Below are 22,129 nucleotides of genomic sequence, written 5' to 3' on the forward strand. Positions count from 1 at the left end.
TGAAATAAAGAATGGGTTACAGAAAGAGGAAAAATTATATATAAGAGTTTGATTTTTGGGCAGCTGAGAATGACATATTTATTGCGGGAGTTCTTGGTATTTTATAGTAAACAGAATGTGAGATAGAAAAATAAGTCCGCGGTGGGCTGTTCGAAAATAACTTTTATAAAATATATGATCACATTTGCTGAGAAATGTAATTAAAATAGTGAGAGAAAAGTTCTTCTATGATGGTAAAGGGGGAAGTGAGGATCCGCGGGGAATCGTGGGATTTTAAAAAAACGACATCTCTTTGACAAATATATGATGACTTTTATGGTCAACATATTTTTGTACTCTAGAAAAATATAATTAAAAAAAATAAAATTAAGAGGAAAAATTTGGGTCATAGAAAAAGGGAACAGAGAGGTTCTGCGGGGGACCATGTAATTTTTAAAGACAACGTCTCTCTGACGAATTTATGACGACACTTGCTACCAATATTTTAGACGGTTCTGAGAAATGTATTTAAAAATTAAGAGAAAAATAAAATTCGAGAGAGATTTGTACATTAGGAAGGAAATAGTAAGGATCCGCTTAACAGCGGGACCTATTGGTAGCAGATGTTTTAACTGGAAAAGTCGTAAAAATTTGAGCCGAGCTAAAACAAGGAAATGCTTTGACATATTTATTAAGACTTTTACGATGACGAGGGACTCGCGGTCGCGGAAGACCCAGAGAAATCCTCGCGTGGGACATCTGGAAAACATTGAATCAGCAGGTTCTTCGTAAGGGACCGGCCATAGCGGTGCAGCTGTGCGTACTATTTTCTATTTGCTTGTCTCTTTTAATCTTGTAACTTGACCGTTCATACTTGCACACTTGTCTGTGGGAATTCAGAGCAAACCCAAAATATGTCAGTACCCATATATGGGCAGCATACATATATATAAACACATGTACATTACGCATGTACGTATCCCCATGCATTATTGTATTCTGGTGAGTGTGTTCCTAATTCTCCAAATTAATTTTATATAAAAAAAATGAAAAATTTTGAACTTAAGGTTCGATTGAGTGGTGACTCAGGTGTACCGATTGTTACAGATAACTTTTAATTAAATTTTCAAATTGCTATTATCATTCTTCTACATACCAGTGATTCACTGTTCAGTGATCACAGATTAGACTAGTTACCCTTTGTCTTATTATTTCAGATATTATTGTCACTGAGTTATAAAATTCTAAAGAATGTGTAACGCGGTGACCTGGTGTTCGACTGCCAGGTCAGCAAAAATTAAATTTCACGCCTTTTTTAATCTGCGCACCCGCCCTTGCGTCGAATTTGATTCAACGGCGCAACGGTAGGGGTAGACTGGACACCTCGTCGTCAGACAACACAACCAACAATTAATTCTCACCGACTAGCCGAACTGAGTGGTTGCTCAAGATTTCTATTGTGCTGTTTGTTTCCAACGTTATAACAAAGTCTTTACTCAGGCAGACGCCATAAATTAACAAGTGCAGTTCTATCAAAGGTTGTCGTATCCACGTTGTTCTCAACCACATCAGAAGGAGGACCCTGCCGATTTACGTTTAAGATGACCACTACAGCTAATTACCTGGGACAGGTTGATGTAAGTTCCTTGGAATAAAGGTTTTTGGGAAATTTATAATATTACAATTTGTCAAACACGTGGAGGAGATTTCCTCATCAAATTTTATCGTCTTTTTCTAAATTCTTTTTATTAAATTTATTCAAGTTATTTCTATCTCTGTGCATGCGGAAATTTATTATCGGTTAATTCTAATTGTCAGGATTTTTCCTCGACATTGTTAATCTTCTTTACGAATTTAAATTAAATAGAAGCTCGTTAATTATTGTCGTAATAAATTTTATTGGGAAAATTTATATTAATAGAGTTGGGACTTATATCCCGGTCAAACGGAAGTGGCGCATGCGCAGTAAAACTCTATCGCGAAACTTCTAATTATTAATTATTAACTATAAATAAATTTAACATTAAGTGTATATATTAAACAAATCATTAGTTATTAATAATAAAAGAGATAGAATTTATATTTGGAAACATTTGTTACATTATTTTATCAACCTTTCTCCTATTCCAAATCGAGCCGCGTACTCGGCTGTGTCAGACATTTCAGAACCCAAAACTTCAATTACTCAAGTTACTACCGGAGGATTGTCCGAACTTCCTAGTACGGGGAGGCCAGGGCAAACCCTTACAAATGAAAGAAATTTTCCCCATGTTAGTTCCATAAAAAACTTTGGTTGGAATGCGGACTATCTTGGAGTATATTTATTTTTTGTTAATTATTTTACGTACCATTGTTAGGAATAATTTCCTTGACGCACGTTACATTACGATTGGTTAGATTAACAAGAGGGAGTACAAATATAGTTTGTTCAAATTATAAAAGATATGACGAAACAATAGCCAGCCTAGAAGTTGCCTATTCGCTTAGGTGCTGATAGCGGAGTTATTATTATTTTATCTTAGGGCCATTGCCTTGCACAAGAACAAATATAGTGCTTTTGTAGACTTTAGTGTATCCTCTCATAGTACGAGAACATCTGTCGAAGAGTTAGCTGTCAGACGCTGATGAAAGTACTTCCGTTTGAGGTGATAGTAAACAGGACATTCCACTAGGAGGTGAAGTACAGATTATTCTGTAAAGCAATGGCATCTCGTGCAAATTTGATCTCGTTCGATCTTGTGTGCTATGCCGTTTGATGTTACATTGTAAATAATAGTAGAAGACAGTTTTATTTGTATTTTGGGCTTAGGCAGATGATGTGGACGGATGCGTAGTAGTTGGGCTGGAGAATAGAGATCTGAATGAGGTAGCTGAAGGAAGCTAAACTGTGCCTATCTTTGTAGGTCAAGGTTCTTGCGAGATGAACGATATTTCTCCACAATGGATTTGTATCAGTGCAACCAGACAGAAAGAGATAAATCATCCAAAATGGAATCCTCATCAATAGGTTTTAATAAAGCTTTCAGACACAATTCAGTTGAGTTTTATTAATCCATGGTGCTGAGTTTCACAAAGCCCGAGTAAGCACATTCTGGGGAAGCGAGAGTCTGGCATTTCTCACACACGTATGACCCAATTTAATGCATTTTTTAAGACTTCCACTGACATGTGATTGATCCCTAGTTCGAGACGCAGCGAATAATCAGGTGTTCACATGTCCAAGGAGAAAAGTCTCTTGAAGCAATAGAGATACAAAGTTATCAGTTTTTCCATTGCATACTAGATTTGAAACAAGGCGCTTGAGTGGGGTTCCATTTGAGGTAAGATTAAGGCAGCGAGTCTGATATATGACTTTCTTCGGTATTTAGTAGTTTTAATGTTAGTAGTACGAGAAAGTGATTTGATTTTGTGACAATATGCTTTACAAGAGAGTATTTACAATGACTAAGCTCGAGAAATAGACCCAGACCCAGTCAATCGTATTCCCTAGTGCATTGCCGAATGTAAGCTTGCCAGGACAATCACCAGAAGTTCTGCCATTAAGTAGGACAAAGCCGAGTTCCTCGAATATATCATTCAGAAGTAGGCCTTTTTCGTCGGTGAATTCGTCTTGTGATGACCGAATTTCTCCCAGCAGGGAATTCTCTACAATGCGGGGTTTCGAGTGTTGTAACCGGCCTACCCGTTAGTTAAAGTCGCCGCTCACAATTAAAACGTCGTGACTAAAAGTGTTCATGATATCACTCAAAGTCATTTGTAGTGAGTCGCAAGCGTGTTCGAAGTTGATTTCGGGCTTACAATTTATTGAACCAATTATGATCGTGAGGAGAAGAAATGGTGACCATACCGCAGGTCTTGTCGCAGGCAGTTAAAAGTCCCCCACTAGCTCGACCTTGAGTTTTGTCCTTGATAGCTTGCTGCCATCAAGTTTTCCAAGAAGCAAAAGGACCTGAACGCGAGGGGCTATCTGTGTGCCTCTATGTTTCAGTAATACATGAAATGTTTTGGTTAAGAGTAAAATAGTCAGGTAGGTTGTTCATATTCCGGACATTCCAGAAGGTTATGCTTAAAGAAACTGGCGTAAGTGTGTTTCTTCGTTTATTGCTGTTAGAAATAGTCCTTTGCAGAAGCGGTCGCGTTATTTAGGTTTCCACTATATTTAAATGGTGTATTACCGTACGATGGACGGTGTGGCTCAATAAGTTATAGATCCAATTGAACGGAATATAGTATAGTGCCGGATAGCTCAACTGGTAGAGCACTCGGCGCGATACCGAATTGGTCTGGGTTCGATTCCCAGTTCGGGCTATCTATATTTTTCTCAATTTATCTATAAATTGTATTATTGAGAGGTTCGCATGCTTAGGTTTCCACTATATTTGAATGGTTGAGCTATCCAGCACTATACTATATTCCGTTCAATTTTATCTATAACTTATTGAGCGGTTCTATAACTTGAGAATTTTTAGCGGTTTCGAAATGGCTGGATTTATATACGAGTCTTATTCCTCATATCTTTTGGTGTTAGAAGCAGAGAGATGATTAAGGATAGAGCTCGTAGACTAAGAACGTTCCCCACTGAGTGACTTCGCGTTTGTTGGTCTACCTCTTGACTTGGTCTGGAATAGAGTACTGATATTATGAGGAAATCCCTGGTGGTCTGTCGATTGAAGATCAAGTATGACAGGATTGAGTACAAAATTTCTTGAATACACAGACAAAATCTCCCTAGGTGCCGATGTATACTGAGTATCATCTGCCAAGAGTGTGGGAGACGTAGACTCAAAGCCTATTGACTCACTGTGTTTTAACAGGTAAGAACATCTGTTGCTCATGGCCCATGTGTAACCTTCTTTTTGTCAGTTATATAAAATCAAATGCGATTGCAAGGCAGGAGTGCAACGATATCATAAGAGAGAGCTTTTTCAGAAATATGTAAGAATCCTTTGCTTGATCTGATTTGACCCACAAAATTCAAAATTAAAGTTATACCACGTCACACTACTAACCTAAATCGCCACGTGGTCTACACATTAGAAGCCTATATCTTTCAAAAAAAAAATGGAGTTAATATTAAGAGCTCGAATTTTCAGAAAATTTCTTGGATCAATTTGGAAGCATTAGAGCCCCTGGGAGCATTCGAGCTCTTGGGAGATGAGAAATTCAAAAATATCCCAGCTAAGGACCACCCGAATACATATGGATATCCAGAGATATGACGCCTGTTCATAACTGGTTAACGACACCTCAAAGAAGCTCTTCTGAATAAAAGAAAAAATTGCATGCAAAATATTGCAGCATATATTTTTTAAGCATTGATTTAAAGGTTTTGCAGATGATAAATACGACAAATCTAAAAATTGAAGTTCATGAATATAAATTTAGTTTACATTACCTGGAAATTAAAAGGTGGCTCGTTATCAGATTCATTGTTTTCATTTTTTTGGCCAAATGTCTGGAGTTCACAAATTGGATTTATTCTGAAAAAGCAAGAAGATATTGTTACTTATTGGTGTGTTGCTACAAAACGATGCTCTATTGAAATGATAGTCAGTTATGTTATTTTTGAGATGACAGTGTTATATCCGACTCATTTTTTTATTTTATTTTATTTCATAGATAAATTTTCGAAATTTAAGTGAACAAAAGTAGCAAGAAGATTTATGCATAAATGATTAGAAATAATTAAAAAATTTTCGTCATTTTTCACCAATGACAATAATTGAATCACTCCTATCAAACTTCAAATGAAGCCTTTCAAAATCCTGAGCGCCAGGGCTCAGGGTTTCAGTTGTTGATCAGATCCCTCGATCTTGAGTTCTACGGCCCATGAAAACGGTGTCGGTACCCCGTAATCAGTCTTTGACATAGCTATAAGTAATCAACATTGATGAAGGTACTAGGCTGATAATATATTATTGTGTAGCGGTGTTATTTTATTAACTAAGGTGAGTTTTTCCGACAAATCAAGTTCAGGAGATGAACGACCCCTGAGTCCATCGACATTAACCAACAAGAAAGAATCAATATTTTTATTAGCTTTGGTTTTAATTCATCGAAAATTATTTTTTTATATATTTTAAGCATTAAAGGCATCATAATAATATCATTTTTTAATATTTTACTTACCTGTTTACTTTTAATTCCAGACTTGATTGTTTGCATCGGGATATCAAGGATTCTATATATCGTATAATTCAAATCAGCTTTGGAAAAGAAAAGAGAATACTCCAAAAAAGATATGTTTTATTCTTATACTTTTTTTTTCAACAAGAATGAAAAAATAATATTAAAAAAAATATTTAAAAAAATTTCTCTATTTTGATGCTCATTAAATATTCATTATTTTCTTATATTTAGATTTATTTAACGTATGTTTTGCAATCCAAATGTTTATGAAACAAGTGCTGAAAACACAACGTCTTTTTTCACCATGAACAGCGGATTATCGCTATATTTTGACATCCAGGAACCTCACAGTGAGAATGGCCCGATTCATGAAATAAAAATCCACAGGATTTTCGGAATCACCGGGTTTTATTTTTGTGTATTTGCTTTTATGCCACGAATACTTGAATAGTTCTATATATCGAGGTGATGATTACTGGATATGAGAGTAAGCGATTGCAATTTTGTAATGTTATTTCGTAAATGCAGATTTATATCCAAATTCATCAATATTGTACGATCCGAGAAATGTAGAACAGAATTTTTCTATACTCGGAATCCAAAAACATCAAACGGTTGAATTTTTCCAACTGTACCTTGGGGTATGATCATTGGACGTGTTCGGCCGAACTAAGTCCTGAGCAAATTTACTAAGGACTTAATAAGATTTGGTATAGTAAATATACTTTTACTATACAAAATCTTGCTAAGTAACTCAGGACTTAGTTCGGCCGAACACGCCCATTATTTCATGTTACGTCCTGTCGGTAACATTTATATCAATTAGGGGAATCGTGAGAATTTTTAGAACCTTTTAGGAATCTATTGATCCCAGGGAATATTCTCTGGTTAAATTAGATGGATGTTGAAATCATGGTTTTATGTGAAATGTACCGGGAGGTACTTACTTTGTCGGTACTTTTGTTGTTTCTGAATTTTATAAAACGGCAACGCCGCCGTGGATCACTCAATCGTTATTACCTCAGGAACTGGGGTCTCAGGGAAGTATATCACTTCCGTTACTGTTGGATCGTTCAAAAGCCTGGAAGCGTAGAAATTAAACCTAGGATCTCTTTCGTTGACCCAAGTCAACGGAAGAGGTCTTTCCCCAATTGTTATAGGAATCAACTTATAGGAATTATTTGACTCAGGAACAGGTTTAAGGTAACCGGGACAACCCGGGCACTTACAGACTTTGGGTTTTGATTTCAATCGATTAGAAACACGGCGGGAGGTTTTCATTTAAATAAAATAATGATAACGTCTGATCCGACTTATTCCTCAGATTTATTATAGACAAAGAATATTTGAATTGACAAAAGGTAATTATAAAATAATAAGAAAAAAATATATTTATATGGTATAGGTTAAATTCTAATATCCTCCACGCCTATTACCAAAAGTAATAATTTCAATAGTTGTATAAAAAAAACTTTTTATTTATTATTATTATTATCACCAGCGGCTTGAGATACGAATTTGGGTGACATGGTTAACCTATTCATGTTTAACCCATTGGGGTTTGAATTAATCCAAATTTGATGGCAAGAATTCATTTAAAGTTATTAAAACGATTGAATAAATAAATTTCACAAATTAATTTAAGATTTTGTGAAAAGAATTCATTTCAAATTATTGAAATAATCGTATAAATAAATTTAACAAATTAATATAAAAATTGTGTGGAAAGAATTCATTTCAAATTATCAAAATAATCGAATAAATAAATTTCGCAAATTAATTTAAAATTGTGTGAAAAGAATTCATTTCAAATTATCAAAATGATCGAATAAATAAATTTCACAAATTAATTTAAAATTGTGTGGAAAGAATTCATTTCAAATTATCAAAATAATCGAATAAATAAATTTCACAAATTAATTTAAAATTGTGTGAAAAGAATTAATTTCAAATTATCAAAATAATCGAATAAATAAATGTCACAAATTTCTTGAAATTATTTTAATTAAAATTTCCCAAATAAACTTTTAAAACCACGAATCGCAGAATTATTTTAATTTAATTAATTTATGAATAAATTTTTTCGAATAAATTTTATCAAAGATGAAAAGATTTACAATTTACAAAATTATTTCAATTTAATTATTTTATATAATTTTCCAAATAAATTTTATCAAGGAAAGATCGAAAGATTTAAAATTCGCAATTCACAAAATTATTTCAATTTAATTATTTTATAAAATTTTCCAAATAAATTTTATCAAGGAAAGATCGAAAGATTTAAAATTCACAATTCACAAAATTATTTCAATTTAATTATTTTATGAAATTTTCCGAATTAAATTTTATCAAGAACAGATCAAGAGATTTTAAGATCACAATTCACAAAAATTATTTTAATTTAACTATTTTATAAATTTCATCCTGAAGAAAATCAAAAGATTTAAATATCACAATTCACAGAATTATTTAAATTTAATTATTCTATAACTTTTATCATGAATAGATCAAAATATTTAAAATCACAATTCATTAAATTATTTCATCAAATTTTCCCAATTAAATTTTATCGAGAACAGATCAAGAGATTTAAAAATCACAATTCACAAAATTATTTTAATTTAACTACACTTATCCAAAAAATTAAAGGAACAAGAAAATTTTATAAATTTTTTAGTGATTTTTGGAAGGCTGTATTTTCGTGAAAAATAATCGCATCGAAAAAATAAAAAAAGCAAATTGAAGCTTGAAATCTCTAGTTTAAAGATCTTCCAGCAAAATATTTTTTTGAGCCACGGTTTTTGCGGAATCATAAGAAAAAAGTCGACACAAAATTTTTCTAAATTTTTTAGTTTTGTTTTTTAGGTCTACGGGGCCGGGAAAAATTTTTTCAAAAAAACGAATTCATGACTCGTTTAGGAAATTTATTCAGCTACAATTTGCTTTTTTTTGTTTCTCTGTACGACAATTTGCTGCTGAGATATCAGCCTTTAAATGAAAAAGGAGCCTTTTGTCTTTGATTATTGATATCTCAGCAAGTAATGGTCACACAGTAATTTAAAGGGCAGTTTAATAAACTTGAATAAATTCCCTACAAGCTCCATTTTCGATTTTTTCAAAAAAAATTTTTTTTTCATCTTTGATATCCATTTGAATAACCCACAAAAAATGACCATTTTCTGGTTTTTTAGTCAACTCATCTCTACTCTGCAAATATTGATAAAAAAAATAATGTTGCCAGGTAATTTTACAGCTTAATGTACCCCCAAAAACCCTGGAAATTTTCAGATTGATCCATTGAACCGTTTGTCCGGTCCGATTGCTCAAAGTTTTGCAAAACAATTAAAGGAACAAGTTTTGTTCCTTAAATTGTGTAATCATTACCAAGATGAAAAAATTAATTTTTTTCGGATTTTCTTTCATTTTCGCGTTAGTTATTCAGTAAATGTAAGGTAAAGAGGAAAAAAAAAAATTTTCCAAAAAACAAGACAAAACAAGAATTTTTTTACATTTTTTTTTTTTTACGTTTCATTCGGGGGGGTTATTTTTGTTTCGTTTTTCGGAAAAAATTTTTTTTTTTCCCTCTTGACCTTACATTTACTGAATAACTAACGCAAAAATGAAAGAAAATCCGAAAAAAATTAATTTTTTCATCTTGGTAATGATTACACAATTTAAGGAACAAAACTTGTTCCTTTAATTGTTTTGCAAAACTTTGAGCAATCGGACTGGACAAACGGTTCAATGGATCAATCTGAAAATTTCCAGGGTTTTTGGGGGTACATTAAGCTGTAAAATTACCTGGCAACATTATTTTTTTTATCAATATTTGCAGAGTAGCGATGAGTTGACTAAAAAACCAGAAAATGGTCATTTTTTGTGGGTTATTCAAATGGATATCAAAGATGAAAAAAAAATTTTTTTTGAAAAAATCGAAAATGGAGCTTGTAGGGAATTTATTCAAGTTTATTAAACTGCCCTTTAAATTACTGTGTGACCATTACTTGCTGAGATATCAATAATCAAAGACAAAAGGCTCCTTTTTCATTTAAAGGCTGATATCTCAGCAGCAAATTGTCGTAAAGAGAAACAAAAAAAAGCAAATTGTAGCTGAATAAATTTCCTAAACGAGCCATGAATTCGTTTTTTTGAAAAAATTTTTCCCAGCCCCGTAGACTTAAAAAACAAAACTAAAAAATTTAGAAAAATTTTGTCTCGACTTTTTTCTTATGATTCCGCAAAAACCGTGGCTCAAAAAAATATTTTGCTGGAAGATCTTTAAACTAGAGATTTCAAGCTTCAATTTGCTTTTTTATTTTTTTCGATACGATCATTTTTCACGAAAATACAGCCTTCCAAAAATCACTAAAAAATTTATAAAATTTTCTTGTTCCTTTAATTTTTTGGATAAGTGTATTTAATAAATTTTATCATGAAAAGATCAAAAGATTTAAAAATCACAATTCACAAAATTATTTTTGACTCGTAACGCTTAAGTTTTCAGGTAGACTCTACTTTTCGAGTGATTGAAACATCACAAATTTTACCTTTGTAAAATTCTAATAGATTAATTTTTTTCTTCCAAGATCATCAGCAGATCTCACTCATTAAAATCTGTCACTCGACTGCTAATTAATTCTCTTGACTCCTTTGTTCTCTTTGCTAATTCCCCAATTCCCCCCCCCCCCCCTAATTTCTATATGTGGCGTGGAGGTGGTGAGAATCAACGCCAAGATGAGGTCTCAGCCCTTTGTTTAGACTGCAACTTTGGTTATCTCGATACTTTATTCTTCTAAGAATTATTATTTATTCAAAATATTTAATTTCGTTTGAATCATTAAAATTTTGATTATTAAATTTAATCTCGTCAGCAGTAAATATTGTTTAAATTATTAATGCAAAAACCAAGGAATAAGTGAGATGGATAGCACACGTGATACAATAATTTTATAAAATTTTTATAGAAAAACTGTTCAGGGTGCTAACCATCCGCCAATTCCTTGATTATAAAAAAAAAGAAAATTTTTAAGGGTGAGATTGACTCTATTAGACGTTGGTTCTCATCGGAAGGTATTAGGCGAGAATGAACCCTGAAGAGCTTATTCTCGTTTTATTTCATTCTATCACTACGGCAATACTCATGTTATGGTAGCTTATGCTACGTATTCGTATAAATGTATGCGTACAAATGTATAATATATAAATGCATAATATATAAGTGCATTATACACACATATACCCATATACACTCCTATTTAGACTATATAAGTGTATATATATATATATATATATATATATATATATATATATATATATATATATATATATATATTGAGACAAATCGCTTTTTGTCTTCGCGATTTTTACCAGCAGCCACCAGAATTCGCGGGTTGAACCCTGGCTTAGGCTGGCCTCTAACAAATTTTATTTTACTTGGACAGAGCAGTGGGCTGGAGTTCTTGCAAAGCAAAGACCCGCACTTATTCAAACTCGGCAACGTATGAGAAAACTTATCAACTTACCTCACGGCTTATAAAATTATAGAATATTCTTATTGATGGTCGAATTACTATTGGTAACTTAATTAATATTTATTTTATCAGACTATTTGATAAGCTTACCAGTAAAATAGGAAATAAATAGGATGAACAGATAGTGGATACAGTGAATGATTGACAATTGCAATGATTGTTTATTGCCAATTATAATAATAAAAATTACTTACAAGAAAGTGCAAGCGCTGGATATAATGTAGACAGATGCGTGGCACAGTATAATTTTATTTCGCGAATATATCACCGGTAACGTACAGTAATATTTAATGGAACTAACTTTGTTTATAATAATCAGTAAACTTGGACAGTAAAGTATATCGCAAGAGAATTGCTATTAATACAACTATAACGCAAATTAATTTCCCGATTTACAAAGTAGTTATCCGTATTAACAAAGTCGCAAATAAATTGCTAGTATATGACAGTAAAACTAAATTATACGTCTTATCACTAATTGATCCAGGATCGAAGTGAAGTTCAATAACCGTAGGGTCTTAGGGCTGAGTTTTTGGGCTCGCTCCCCACTTCTCCTCACGGTTATGCGTTGAGGTGATAACTAGTCATGTGACCATGGCACTATGACTAGCTTTAGGTGGTTTCAGACGGCAACGAGACGGGGAAAAATGGGAACCGCAAGGCTGAGGGAGAAGATGACAATTCACATTGTCTCAATCCCCCCCACCAAGCCAAGGTTACCCTTTTGACCTCTCGTCTAGGTTGTCCGACTGAAAAGAATGATTTAGTTTATTTACAATATTTACAATGCGAGTAGATCGCCATAGTAATGGCAAGTAGATCACCGTAAATGCTTGGCAAGTAGATCGCCGTTATATAAAAATTGATTTTATGAAAATATTTACAGGTATTGCAAGTAGATCGCCAGATATACAAGTGGATTGTCAGTATTTTATTCAATTGCAAGTGTATCACCGGATATGCAAGTAGATTGCCGAAAAAATTAATTTGATAAAATTATTTACAAGTATTGCGAGTAGATCGTCAGTATTTAATTTTTGCAATTGCGAGTGGTATCGTCCGGTATGCAAGTAGATTGCCGTAAAATAGAATTAATTTGAAAATTATTTACAAGTTTTGCGAGTAGATCGTCAGTATTTAATTGCGAGTGGTATCGTCCGGTATGCAAGTATATTGCCAGTAATTAATTGCAAGCCGTAAGGGATACTAAAATATTAAAGTTTAGTCACCCTTTTGAGGTTCACTTCTATCCTGGGACTTCGATCTGGATCAGCCTAGAAGTGTGTATTTACCACTTACGAACTAATATTACAAGATACTGTTAAAAATAATTTCGTAATATTTATAATTAATAATTAAATACAATTATTTTTTTTTGAAAGTCTGAAGACTGTGAAGAAGTAATACTATTTAAAGATTTCGATTATTCAGTCTGCTAACTGCTCCCAGACTCGACGCTGTAATTAAAAATTATTACAATTGGCAATAATAAATGAAATGAATGAATGAGATGAGTATGAATTTGATGGAAAATATTGTTGGAGTATATCCACTTCGGTAACGCATGATAAATTTTCTTATCAACTACTTAGTTTATGACTGTATTATTTTATTTTAATTTTAGGTCCGAATCAGTAACGTAAAAATTTTCTTGTTCTTCTTCTTGTTTCTTGATCGCACGTAGATGAGCTTGATGAAATTTCTCCGCTTCTTCTTGGGTATACCCAGTTAATGTCCAATCCGTAGGCCCTGAGTATCTTTGGTTACAGGTGTTGTAATATGAGTAATTACTGAGCGTAGGCAATAGAGTACTTTGTGTATCGTTGGATTCAGCAGCATACTTAATCGGATAGTAACAAGTAATATGTCCATTGTGAATAACTGATTCAGGGGCGTCTGTTTTATCTTCGGAAACGTCAGCAATAGTTGTGGTACATTCTTTTGGTTGAATCTCTTCTGCGGGAGTCCTGATAAAGCATTTCAAGTCTACCAGGCCGCTTACGCGTTTTCTTGAAGTTGCGGGACGATGACGGACAGATAGTCCCGCTCTCATACGTAGTTCATCGGTTACAGGTCCACAGCAAACCTCGGCAACGTGTCCGATTCTAGTACAACGACCGCAGACCTGGACTTTCTGTGCAGATGTTTGTGATGTTGGAATCGTATTCGTGTGAGTATTTTTTTCGAGTGTGGCGTTTATAAGCAATTGATCCAGCTTTTGCAAAATTATTTTCATCATAGTTTCTAAATTTCTTAATAGAGTAGTAGACTCAGAATTTGAGTTGTTGATGTGTATGTCAGGCTGTACTGGATATTGCATACTCATGTGTGGCAGCGACGTGTGAGTTGGTAGTGGGACTGTTGAGTGCGCGTACGGTTCCCGCGCAAGTAAGCCAGACATGGCCGACTGCAGCCCGTTTGCTTGTGTAGCCGAAACGTATGTAGGAAGACATGGGACTACGTAAGCAGCCGAAAGAGAATTTGCTGCTTGTGACGTTACCGTAGCAGCAGAAAATAATTCCCTGGTCATCCACGTGCTTGAAGTACTTGTCTGAAGGTTTGCAAGTGGCAAACTTGTACTGGATGGTCGCAGGACAGTATTAGTTATCTGGAGTAGATGTTGCCGTTCAGCTCGCAATGTTTCGATTTCTGTTTGCAGGTGAAAAACGACGTCCTGTAGGACGGCGACGGAGGTTGTGTTTTGGGCCTGCTCAGTTATTGGAACAACCCCACTAATATTGTGAGAATAAGTACTAGCGTTGCCGTTCACACTAGTGGTAACAATATTATGATTATTAATTTGTTGACTGTGGGTGCTTAACGTGCTGTTATGTACGTCATGCGTCTGTAAGAAAACAGCGAGTTCCTCTATTGCGTTGGTGCTCGGTATCGACGCACCCGATGTAATAGGAAAATGTAAAAGATTCTCAGGATTATTAGCCAAGTTGACCGAAGCGGGTAGTTGCGAAATCGGCGTTCTCTGTGGCGACATCGTTTGACAGGAAAGTTCTCTTACTTGATTTTAATTCAAAAATATATTCTTTGCAGAAATAATAGTTTATAAAAATTTTATTATTGATACTTTTAATTAATCTGAGCTGATTAAAATTTTATCGGATTATAAATAGATTTATTTTGTCAAGAATTGTCACAATGAAATTTTATTTCAAAGCTGTTGAAATTTATTTATTTATTAAATGTAGCAAATTAATAATTTATTTTGGTAATTAGGATTCTTGATGACTAATAAATTTTTATTTATTACTGCAAAGATTTTATTTGTAGATTGTTTACGTTTTTAATTTGTTATTGGTAAGAGTTTTGTCGAGCAAAAGATATTGTATGTTAAGCCGGAAACGAGTATAGTAATCTTTTGTATATTACAAAGAACGTTGTAAACTTATTTACTACACTTAGAAGATATCCGAACAAAAGTATTATTTGAAAATTTTATTTTGTATTTATTTTGCGTTGTTCTTGTCAAATAAACTGTTATGAAATAAATGCTAGCTTCTAGTATTACAAAGCGCGTGATTAATATAATCTCAAGGTCAAAGTACAAATAATATTTTTTATAGGAACGAATTAGCACACAAAATTACAATAACAAATATTGTTTGATACAATTTATAATAAATAAAAGAAATTTTAAAATAATGAACTATTTTATGAAATTAGATGCTGGTAATGAATGATAAAATGAAATGAAGTTATGAGTATAGAAAAGTAGATTTTTTTTTTTTTTTTTTTGATACTGGTAAGAAATTTTTTTTAAAATTGTTACTGGAAATTTTTATAAAATTTTTTACTGTAAAGCCGTGAGAAAAATTAATAAAATTTTTTGTTGTCCGTTTGAACTACTGCAAAGTCCCTGTTCGAGCGCCAGTTGAGACAAATCGCTTTTTGTCTTCGCGATTTTTACCAGCAGCCACCAGAATTCGCGGGTTGAACCCTGGCTTAGGCTGGCCTCTAACAAATTTTATTTTACTTGGACAGAGCAGTGGGCTGGAGTTCTTGCAAAGCAAAGACCCGCACTTATTCAAACTCGGCAACGTATGAGAAAACTTATCAACTTACCTCACGGCTTATAAAATTATAGAATATTCTTATTGATGGTCGAATTACTATTGGTAACTTAATTAATATTTATTTTATCAGACTATTTGATAAGCTTACCAGTAAAATAGGAAATAAATAGGATGAAAAGATAGTGGATACAGTGAATGATTGACAATTGCAATGATTGTTTATTGCCAATTATAATAATAAAAATTACTTACAAGAAAGTGCAAGCGCTGGATATAATGTAGACAGATGCGTGGCACAGTATAATTTTATTTCGCGAATATATCACCGGTAACGTACAGTAATATTTAATGGAACTAACTTTGTTTATAATAATCAGTAAACTTGGACAGTAAAGTATATCGCAAGAGAATTGCTATTAATACAACTATAACGCAAATTAATTTCCCGATTTACAAAGTAGTTATCCGTATTAACAAAGTCGCAAATAAATTGCTATTATATGACAGTAAAACTAAATTATACGTCTTATCACTAATTGATCCAGGATCGAAGTGAAGTTCAATAACCGTAGGGTCTTAGGGCTGAGTTTTTGGGCTCGCTCCCCACTTCTCCTCTCGGTTATGCGTTGAGGTGATAACTAGTCATGTGACCATGGCACTATGACTAGCTTTAGGTGGTTTCAGACGGCAACGAGACGGGGAAAAATGGGAACCGCAAGGCTGAGGGAGAAGATGACAATTCACATTGTCTCAATATATATATATATATATATATGTCGGAGATAAAATTGTAACTGGGTTTTCCCAGAGGCTTTGGAAAGTCCCAACTACATTTTAGTTTATATTTTTCTTAAACAACGATACTTAACAATAATATTTTACAACTTAATCGGATTGGGAAATTTTTTAAGCTTGTTGTAAAATATTTTTATGACGGTAGGCTTAGACTTGGAGTGGCATCTGCTCACCAAACGTAGCCACGGTCAGAGGATAGTAAAATAATTGCAATATAGAATAAGGCAGTTCGTTTGGGTCTTTTAGGTAAAGACAGAGAGTTTTTTTTTTTTTTAGAGTAAGAGTTCAGAGTGCAAACACACTTCTGTTTGAGCTTGAGTCGACAGCACCTTGTATCCTGCTGACCGTGTATTCGTTCTCAAGTCTAATTTTACTGTCGTGTATATTTTGTTAACTCTACGATTGAGTTGTATATTAAATTAGTGAATACTGTTGTACTACTTGTGCATTATAATCCATATAATTATTTGAGTGTAGTTATTGTAATATTTAGCCTTTAGTGAATACTTAATATTGTGTAACGATAATCTTAAATTATAACATATTGTAATACTTTAATTATTTGTATATTTTAATCATTTGTGAAATCTCCTCGAGAGTAATTTTTGTGCGTGACGATAATTATTTTGTTGTTTATCTGATATTTTATTGTTTAAATAAAAATGTCTCCAAATAATGGTGATAATAACGACGGTACCAAGAGTACCCCTCAACTACCTGCTGACCCTCCGACATATATATATATATGTATGAATAAGACATAACTGTAAGATATACAAATATATATATACATATATATATCTATATATATGAGTGAACGGCCATGAGGGCATACCCATATCCGCGGATATGACATATGCGCTCAAGCTCATATTCACCCAGTTACATACATACATATATATACACAAGAAATGCGTACTTCCAAATACTCATGCGTATAATAAAGAAATTAACATAATTGAAAATGAATGTAATAATTACGGGTATTGTTAATATTTGGCCTGGCATTATGCACCAGATCCATGTACAATAATAACGTATATAGTTAAACAAAATTTTTCATGAAGACTCCGGTGGTGCCTGGATGTTGACTTTGGATGATAATTCACATCATTGCTTGTGGTAGGATGCAACCCAACGTCGTCTTATGAAATTTTTATTAGTCGGCCTCTAAATTTCGGATAAAGGGTTGAAGGGTGACGAGGACGTAACATTTCAACTTCTCTAATCAAAATTTGAAAGGATCTGAAAGTTCAAAATTGTGAAATAAGTTTATCAACAATTATTTAAGTTGAATTCAAAGAAGTAACAAATAATTTATACCTGATGTAAGTTTCCCTGATTTTGATGCTTCTAGGTGTGTATTTTGTGGTCTAAAACTCGGCGTTTTAACTATTAGTTCAAATTTACCAACGGTTCTTTTAAAACCAAAAATAGTGGCGATAAAAGCTTCCCATCAGCGGATACAGTTAGTTGAACTGCGTAACTATGTGTCGTAGAAGTAACAGAATGTACCAGACATCATACCTGCTTTTCTCTTTTAACGGCTTAAGTTCGACCGCAATGCACTTCCAACTGAAAACCACTTTGATCTGAATTGTATACATTTAGAAATTTATAAATTTTAATTTTTCGTTTCACATTATTAAGAAATATTTCAGCTTGTTCTTTTGATAATTTTCCATTTACAATTGTTTTGGACATGATAAGCTTATTTGCTTTCCTTGATACAATGTGATGTGCTTTTTTAAATGATAGGATCAACTTTAGTGATGCTGTGAAACGGAAATCTTCGGCACCAATTACTTTTTGGGCTTGTAAGGTCCATCTTTTTAAATTGCAGTTATGTACTATTAAACCTGCACCTACAGCTGCTTTTAAATTTTCTAGTGTAACTTCACAAATTATTGCTAATTTTTCTCTTTAAGTCCTTCCTTGATTTAAAGTATGAGCCCACCGTCGTAACTGCCACAAAGATTGCACTCTTTTAAAGTTTTGTGTGACACTCTCCATACTTAAATTTTTCTTCCCGCTATGCCAATAGTCAACGGCTCTCAATTTATATTCATAAGATAAATCTTCATCATTACCAGTGCATTCGTCAAAAAGTGTTTCTCGATTCACTAGTGCATTTGTCCACTCTTTGTTTTCCGCTACTTCCATTGTCCAATCTATGAATGGCTCTTGAAAATGTACAGAATTTTTATTGATTACTTCGAATATGGAGTATTCATTTAAAGCATTGAGTTGAGTATTTTGGAAATTTTCGTTCATTTGTATTTCTTCATTATTTACAGGCGATTCCAAATTGTTCATGGCTTGAAATGATGTTAAGAGTAGGCTTATAAAATTTATAGGATTGACTTTCATTTGTCTCAATATACAAAATAGAAGTTGTATAATTTTAAATTATTCACTTAAAAAAATTACAAGATTTATAACACTCAATCGCGAAGAATGAAGTACATCGCAGTAACAGCTATTTTTAACAAGATAAGTTTATTTATATAATGATGTTTTTTACGTTATTGACTCAAATATAAAAAGAATATACTCAACTGTTTTTTTAACTTCCCGCTAAGAAAATTGTAAATTTTCAAAAATTCGGGAAGTTATTGGTTTCGGTCCGATTTACGAAAATCGAATTTCCATCAGATGTCGACGTTTCGAGGTCCTAGGAAGCTATCCTGACTAATTTCACGATGATGTCCGAGTGTATGTATGTGTGTACGTACGTACGTACGTACGTACGTACGTACGTACGTACGTACGTATGTATGTATGTAAATATTCATAACTCTTGAACGGATGAACCGATTTTGATCGTTGAGGTGTCATTCGACGCGGCTTGTTAATGTCTTGAGGCCGTAGAAATTTGAACTTAATCGGTAGGGTGCGTTCAGAGATATTTCAAAAATAAAATTTTTTCAAAAATGTTTTATTTGGATAACTTCCAATTTGCTCGATGGATTGATTCCAAAATCTAATCAGCTCTAAAACTCTATAAGCCGCGTCGAATGCCACCTCAACCATCAAAATCGGTTCATTCGTTCAAGAGAAACCGTTGACGAAAGAATTCAAAAAAAATTTTTTCCTTGGTTTTTTTGAAATTTCTCAAAAACGGCTGAGTAAATCAATTTCAAAATTCGACCAGCTTTAGAACTTGATAAAACGCGTCGATTGCCACCTCAACCATCAAAATCGGTTCATTCGTTCAAGAGAAACCGTTGACGAAAGAATTCAAAAAAAATTTTTTCCTTGGTTTTTTTGAAATTTCTCAAAAACGGCTGAGTAAATCAATTTCAAAATTCGACCAGCTTTAGAACTTGATAAAACGCGTCGATTGCCACCTCAACCATCAAAATCGGTTGATTCGTTCGCGAGATATCGTGGAAGAAAGAAATGCTAAAAAATGGTTTTTTACAAAACAATGGCATACAAAAGTATTTGCGAGCTCGAAGAGCTCGAAAATATATTCACAATAATGTTTTCGAGCTCAGCGAGCTCGAAAACAGCGGGAAGTTTCGGGGCTGGCCCGCAGGGTCAACTGACAGACCGATTTTTTTTCAAGTGTCAGTAAGAAGTTGTTCAGATCACTGCCAAAAAAAACTGTACCTTAAAATTAAGATATGTTAATATTCGCAATCCTCAATATCCTGATACAAACAATCAAGTCTGGGATTAAAAGTAAAAAGGCAAGTAAAATATTAAAATACGATATTATTATGATAGGCGGCAGAGACAGCCGATCAGTTCTCGTGTGGCTCGGGCGATCACCGAAGTTAAGCAGCATCCAGCATGATCGCAACTTGACTGGGTGACCGTTTAGCCACGCGTTGAGCTTGATCGGAGGTCGCTGGCCGTTAGGCACGGGATGAAAATCTAGTGATCGGTAAAATGGGAATTTTACCGATCACTAGTAGTCTAAGATCAAGTGAGCGGATACCTGTATGTATTTGACAAGTCCTGGGCTTTTGTACATTGAGACCCCTATACCTATCGTACATGAGATGGGGACTCACTAAGCCCGAAATGGTGGACGCAGCTACTGCGCAGGTAAAACAGCTATCGATTTTTGGCTAATTATAGATGCATTTGACCAGGTCTGCCGTTTTGACATTTCAAAATATAATATTATCATTAACGGAAAATAACAATGGCAGACCATTATTGCGTGGTCAACATTGTGGCAGACAGTTTAAATTTTTACTATATTATCAACTCGATTACAAAATGTTGAGTCTTAGAGATTACGCTTTTAATTACAATGTTGGAGCTACCTCCTGATTTAAATAAATTTCAATTATAATCCAAAGACAGGTGGCTAGTCAGCCGACTCTGATTTGAAACAAAAATTATGAAAATAAATTATTAGGTGGCTAGTCAGCTGACTCTAATTTACAAGATTCAAAATTATATTTACTATATTACTTTTAATTTAGATATGCTCGAATTTAAATTTTGTAATTCTGATATAAATAACTGAACATTTCAAACTTTAGTTAACATTTTAATGTTAGACAACATAAAATCGATCAGAAGACTATTTTTTTTATGCGCATGACATTAAAATAAAAATAACTACAAAACAATGCGGAATTCGAAAAAACTTTATCCGGAATAACTTCTAGAAAATAAAATTGTCTACAAAAAAGGTCCAATAATATTTTGTAATCGGTCTAATAGTATCGCCGGAAAAGTAAGATAATCTCAAAATTCAATATGAATTCGACTTCAACCTCAAATAACTTTTGAACAACTAGATTCCTCAAAAAATGATAAGAATCTTCTTTGTAGAGCATTCAATCCCCTACAAAAATATACCTGCCAATTATTCCTATGACGCATCGTTAGCTACTTATAAAAATCAGAAGACTTAAAAAAAATTTTTTCCATGTTATTCTTATGGGAAATAGAAAAGTGCAATGCGTACGATGTTAATATTAATGTTAAGAGCTCTAATTTTCACAGGCGTCTTTTTTTATCTAAACGAAACGTTTGAACCTGTGTGGAAGAAAAAAAAATAATTTTTTTGTTTTTTGAATCACCCTAATATGTATATACATACATATATGTATATTAAACCGATAGTTTGAAGATAATTCTCCAATTAAACCGATTCTTTGAGGACACTTTGATTGTTTGAGGACTGGCTCAAAGATTCCTTATATCTAACCGATACTTTGAGGTCTGATACTTTGAGGACGGCTCCAAACTATCAAAGACGTTTATACTTTTTTATCCACGATAGTTTGAGCCACCTTTTTTTGTTTTATTACGTAAGATATGATGTTATAAAGCCGTTGCACTGAATTTTTATTTATATACTGTAGAAAAAAATTTGTTATTCTAATTTTACTATTAACCCGATAGTTCGAGGACTGTCCTCACAATGTCATATGTTAGGACCAGAAATGTACATGAGTTATGGATGTCTTGGTATAGACTATTGTACTAAATTAAAGATCACTAGGCGGTTCGGAAATCACCACAATGGCTAAATTTTACTTAGATTGGAATATTGTAATCACAATGAATTTAGAAAAATTCTAATAGGAAATTTTATGTGAGGAAGATTCAATTGAGGTGATTGAAAGTGTTATCTGATAAATGTTCCATTAAAGTTAATATTAAAGAAGATAGGAACATCGTTTCACATTGGGTGTA

The 22,129-nt window shown here is 33.3% G+C and overlaps 1 protein-coding gene across 2 annotated transcripts in view; it reads right to left on the reverse strand.

Annotated features, from left to right (window-relative positions):
* LOC130673548 (neither inactivation nor afterpotential protein C-like) overlaps nucleotides 1-22,129 on the reverse strand; it is a 1,009,353-nt gene that overhangs the window by 82,369 nt on the left and 904,855 nt on the right. For both annotated transcript variants that reach the window (XM_057478586.1, XM_057478585.1), the window contains exon 18: nucleotides 5,375-5,459. In XM_057478586.1, the coding sequence (XP_057334569.1) occupies nucleotides 5,375-5,459 (85 nt within the window). The remainder of the gene's footprint in view (nucleotides 1-5,374; nucleotides 5,460-22,129) is intronic.

The sequence above is a fragment of the Microplitis mediator genome, chromosome 8 (genome assembly GCF_029852145.1).
Source record: "Microplitis mediator isolate UGA2020A chromosome 8, iyMicMedi2.1, whole genome shotgun sequence".
Taxonomy (NCBI): domain Eukaryota; kingdom Metazoa; phylum Arthropoda; class Insecta; order Hymenoptera; family Braconidae; genus Microplitis; species Microplitis mediator.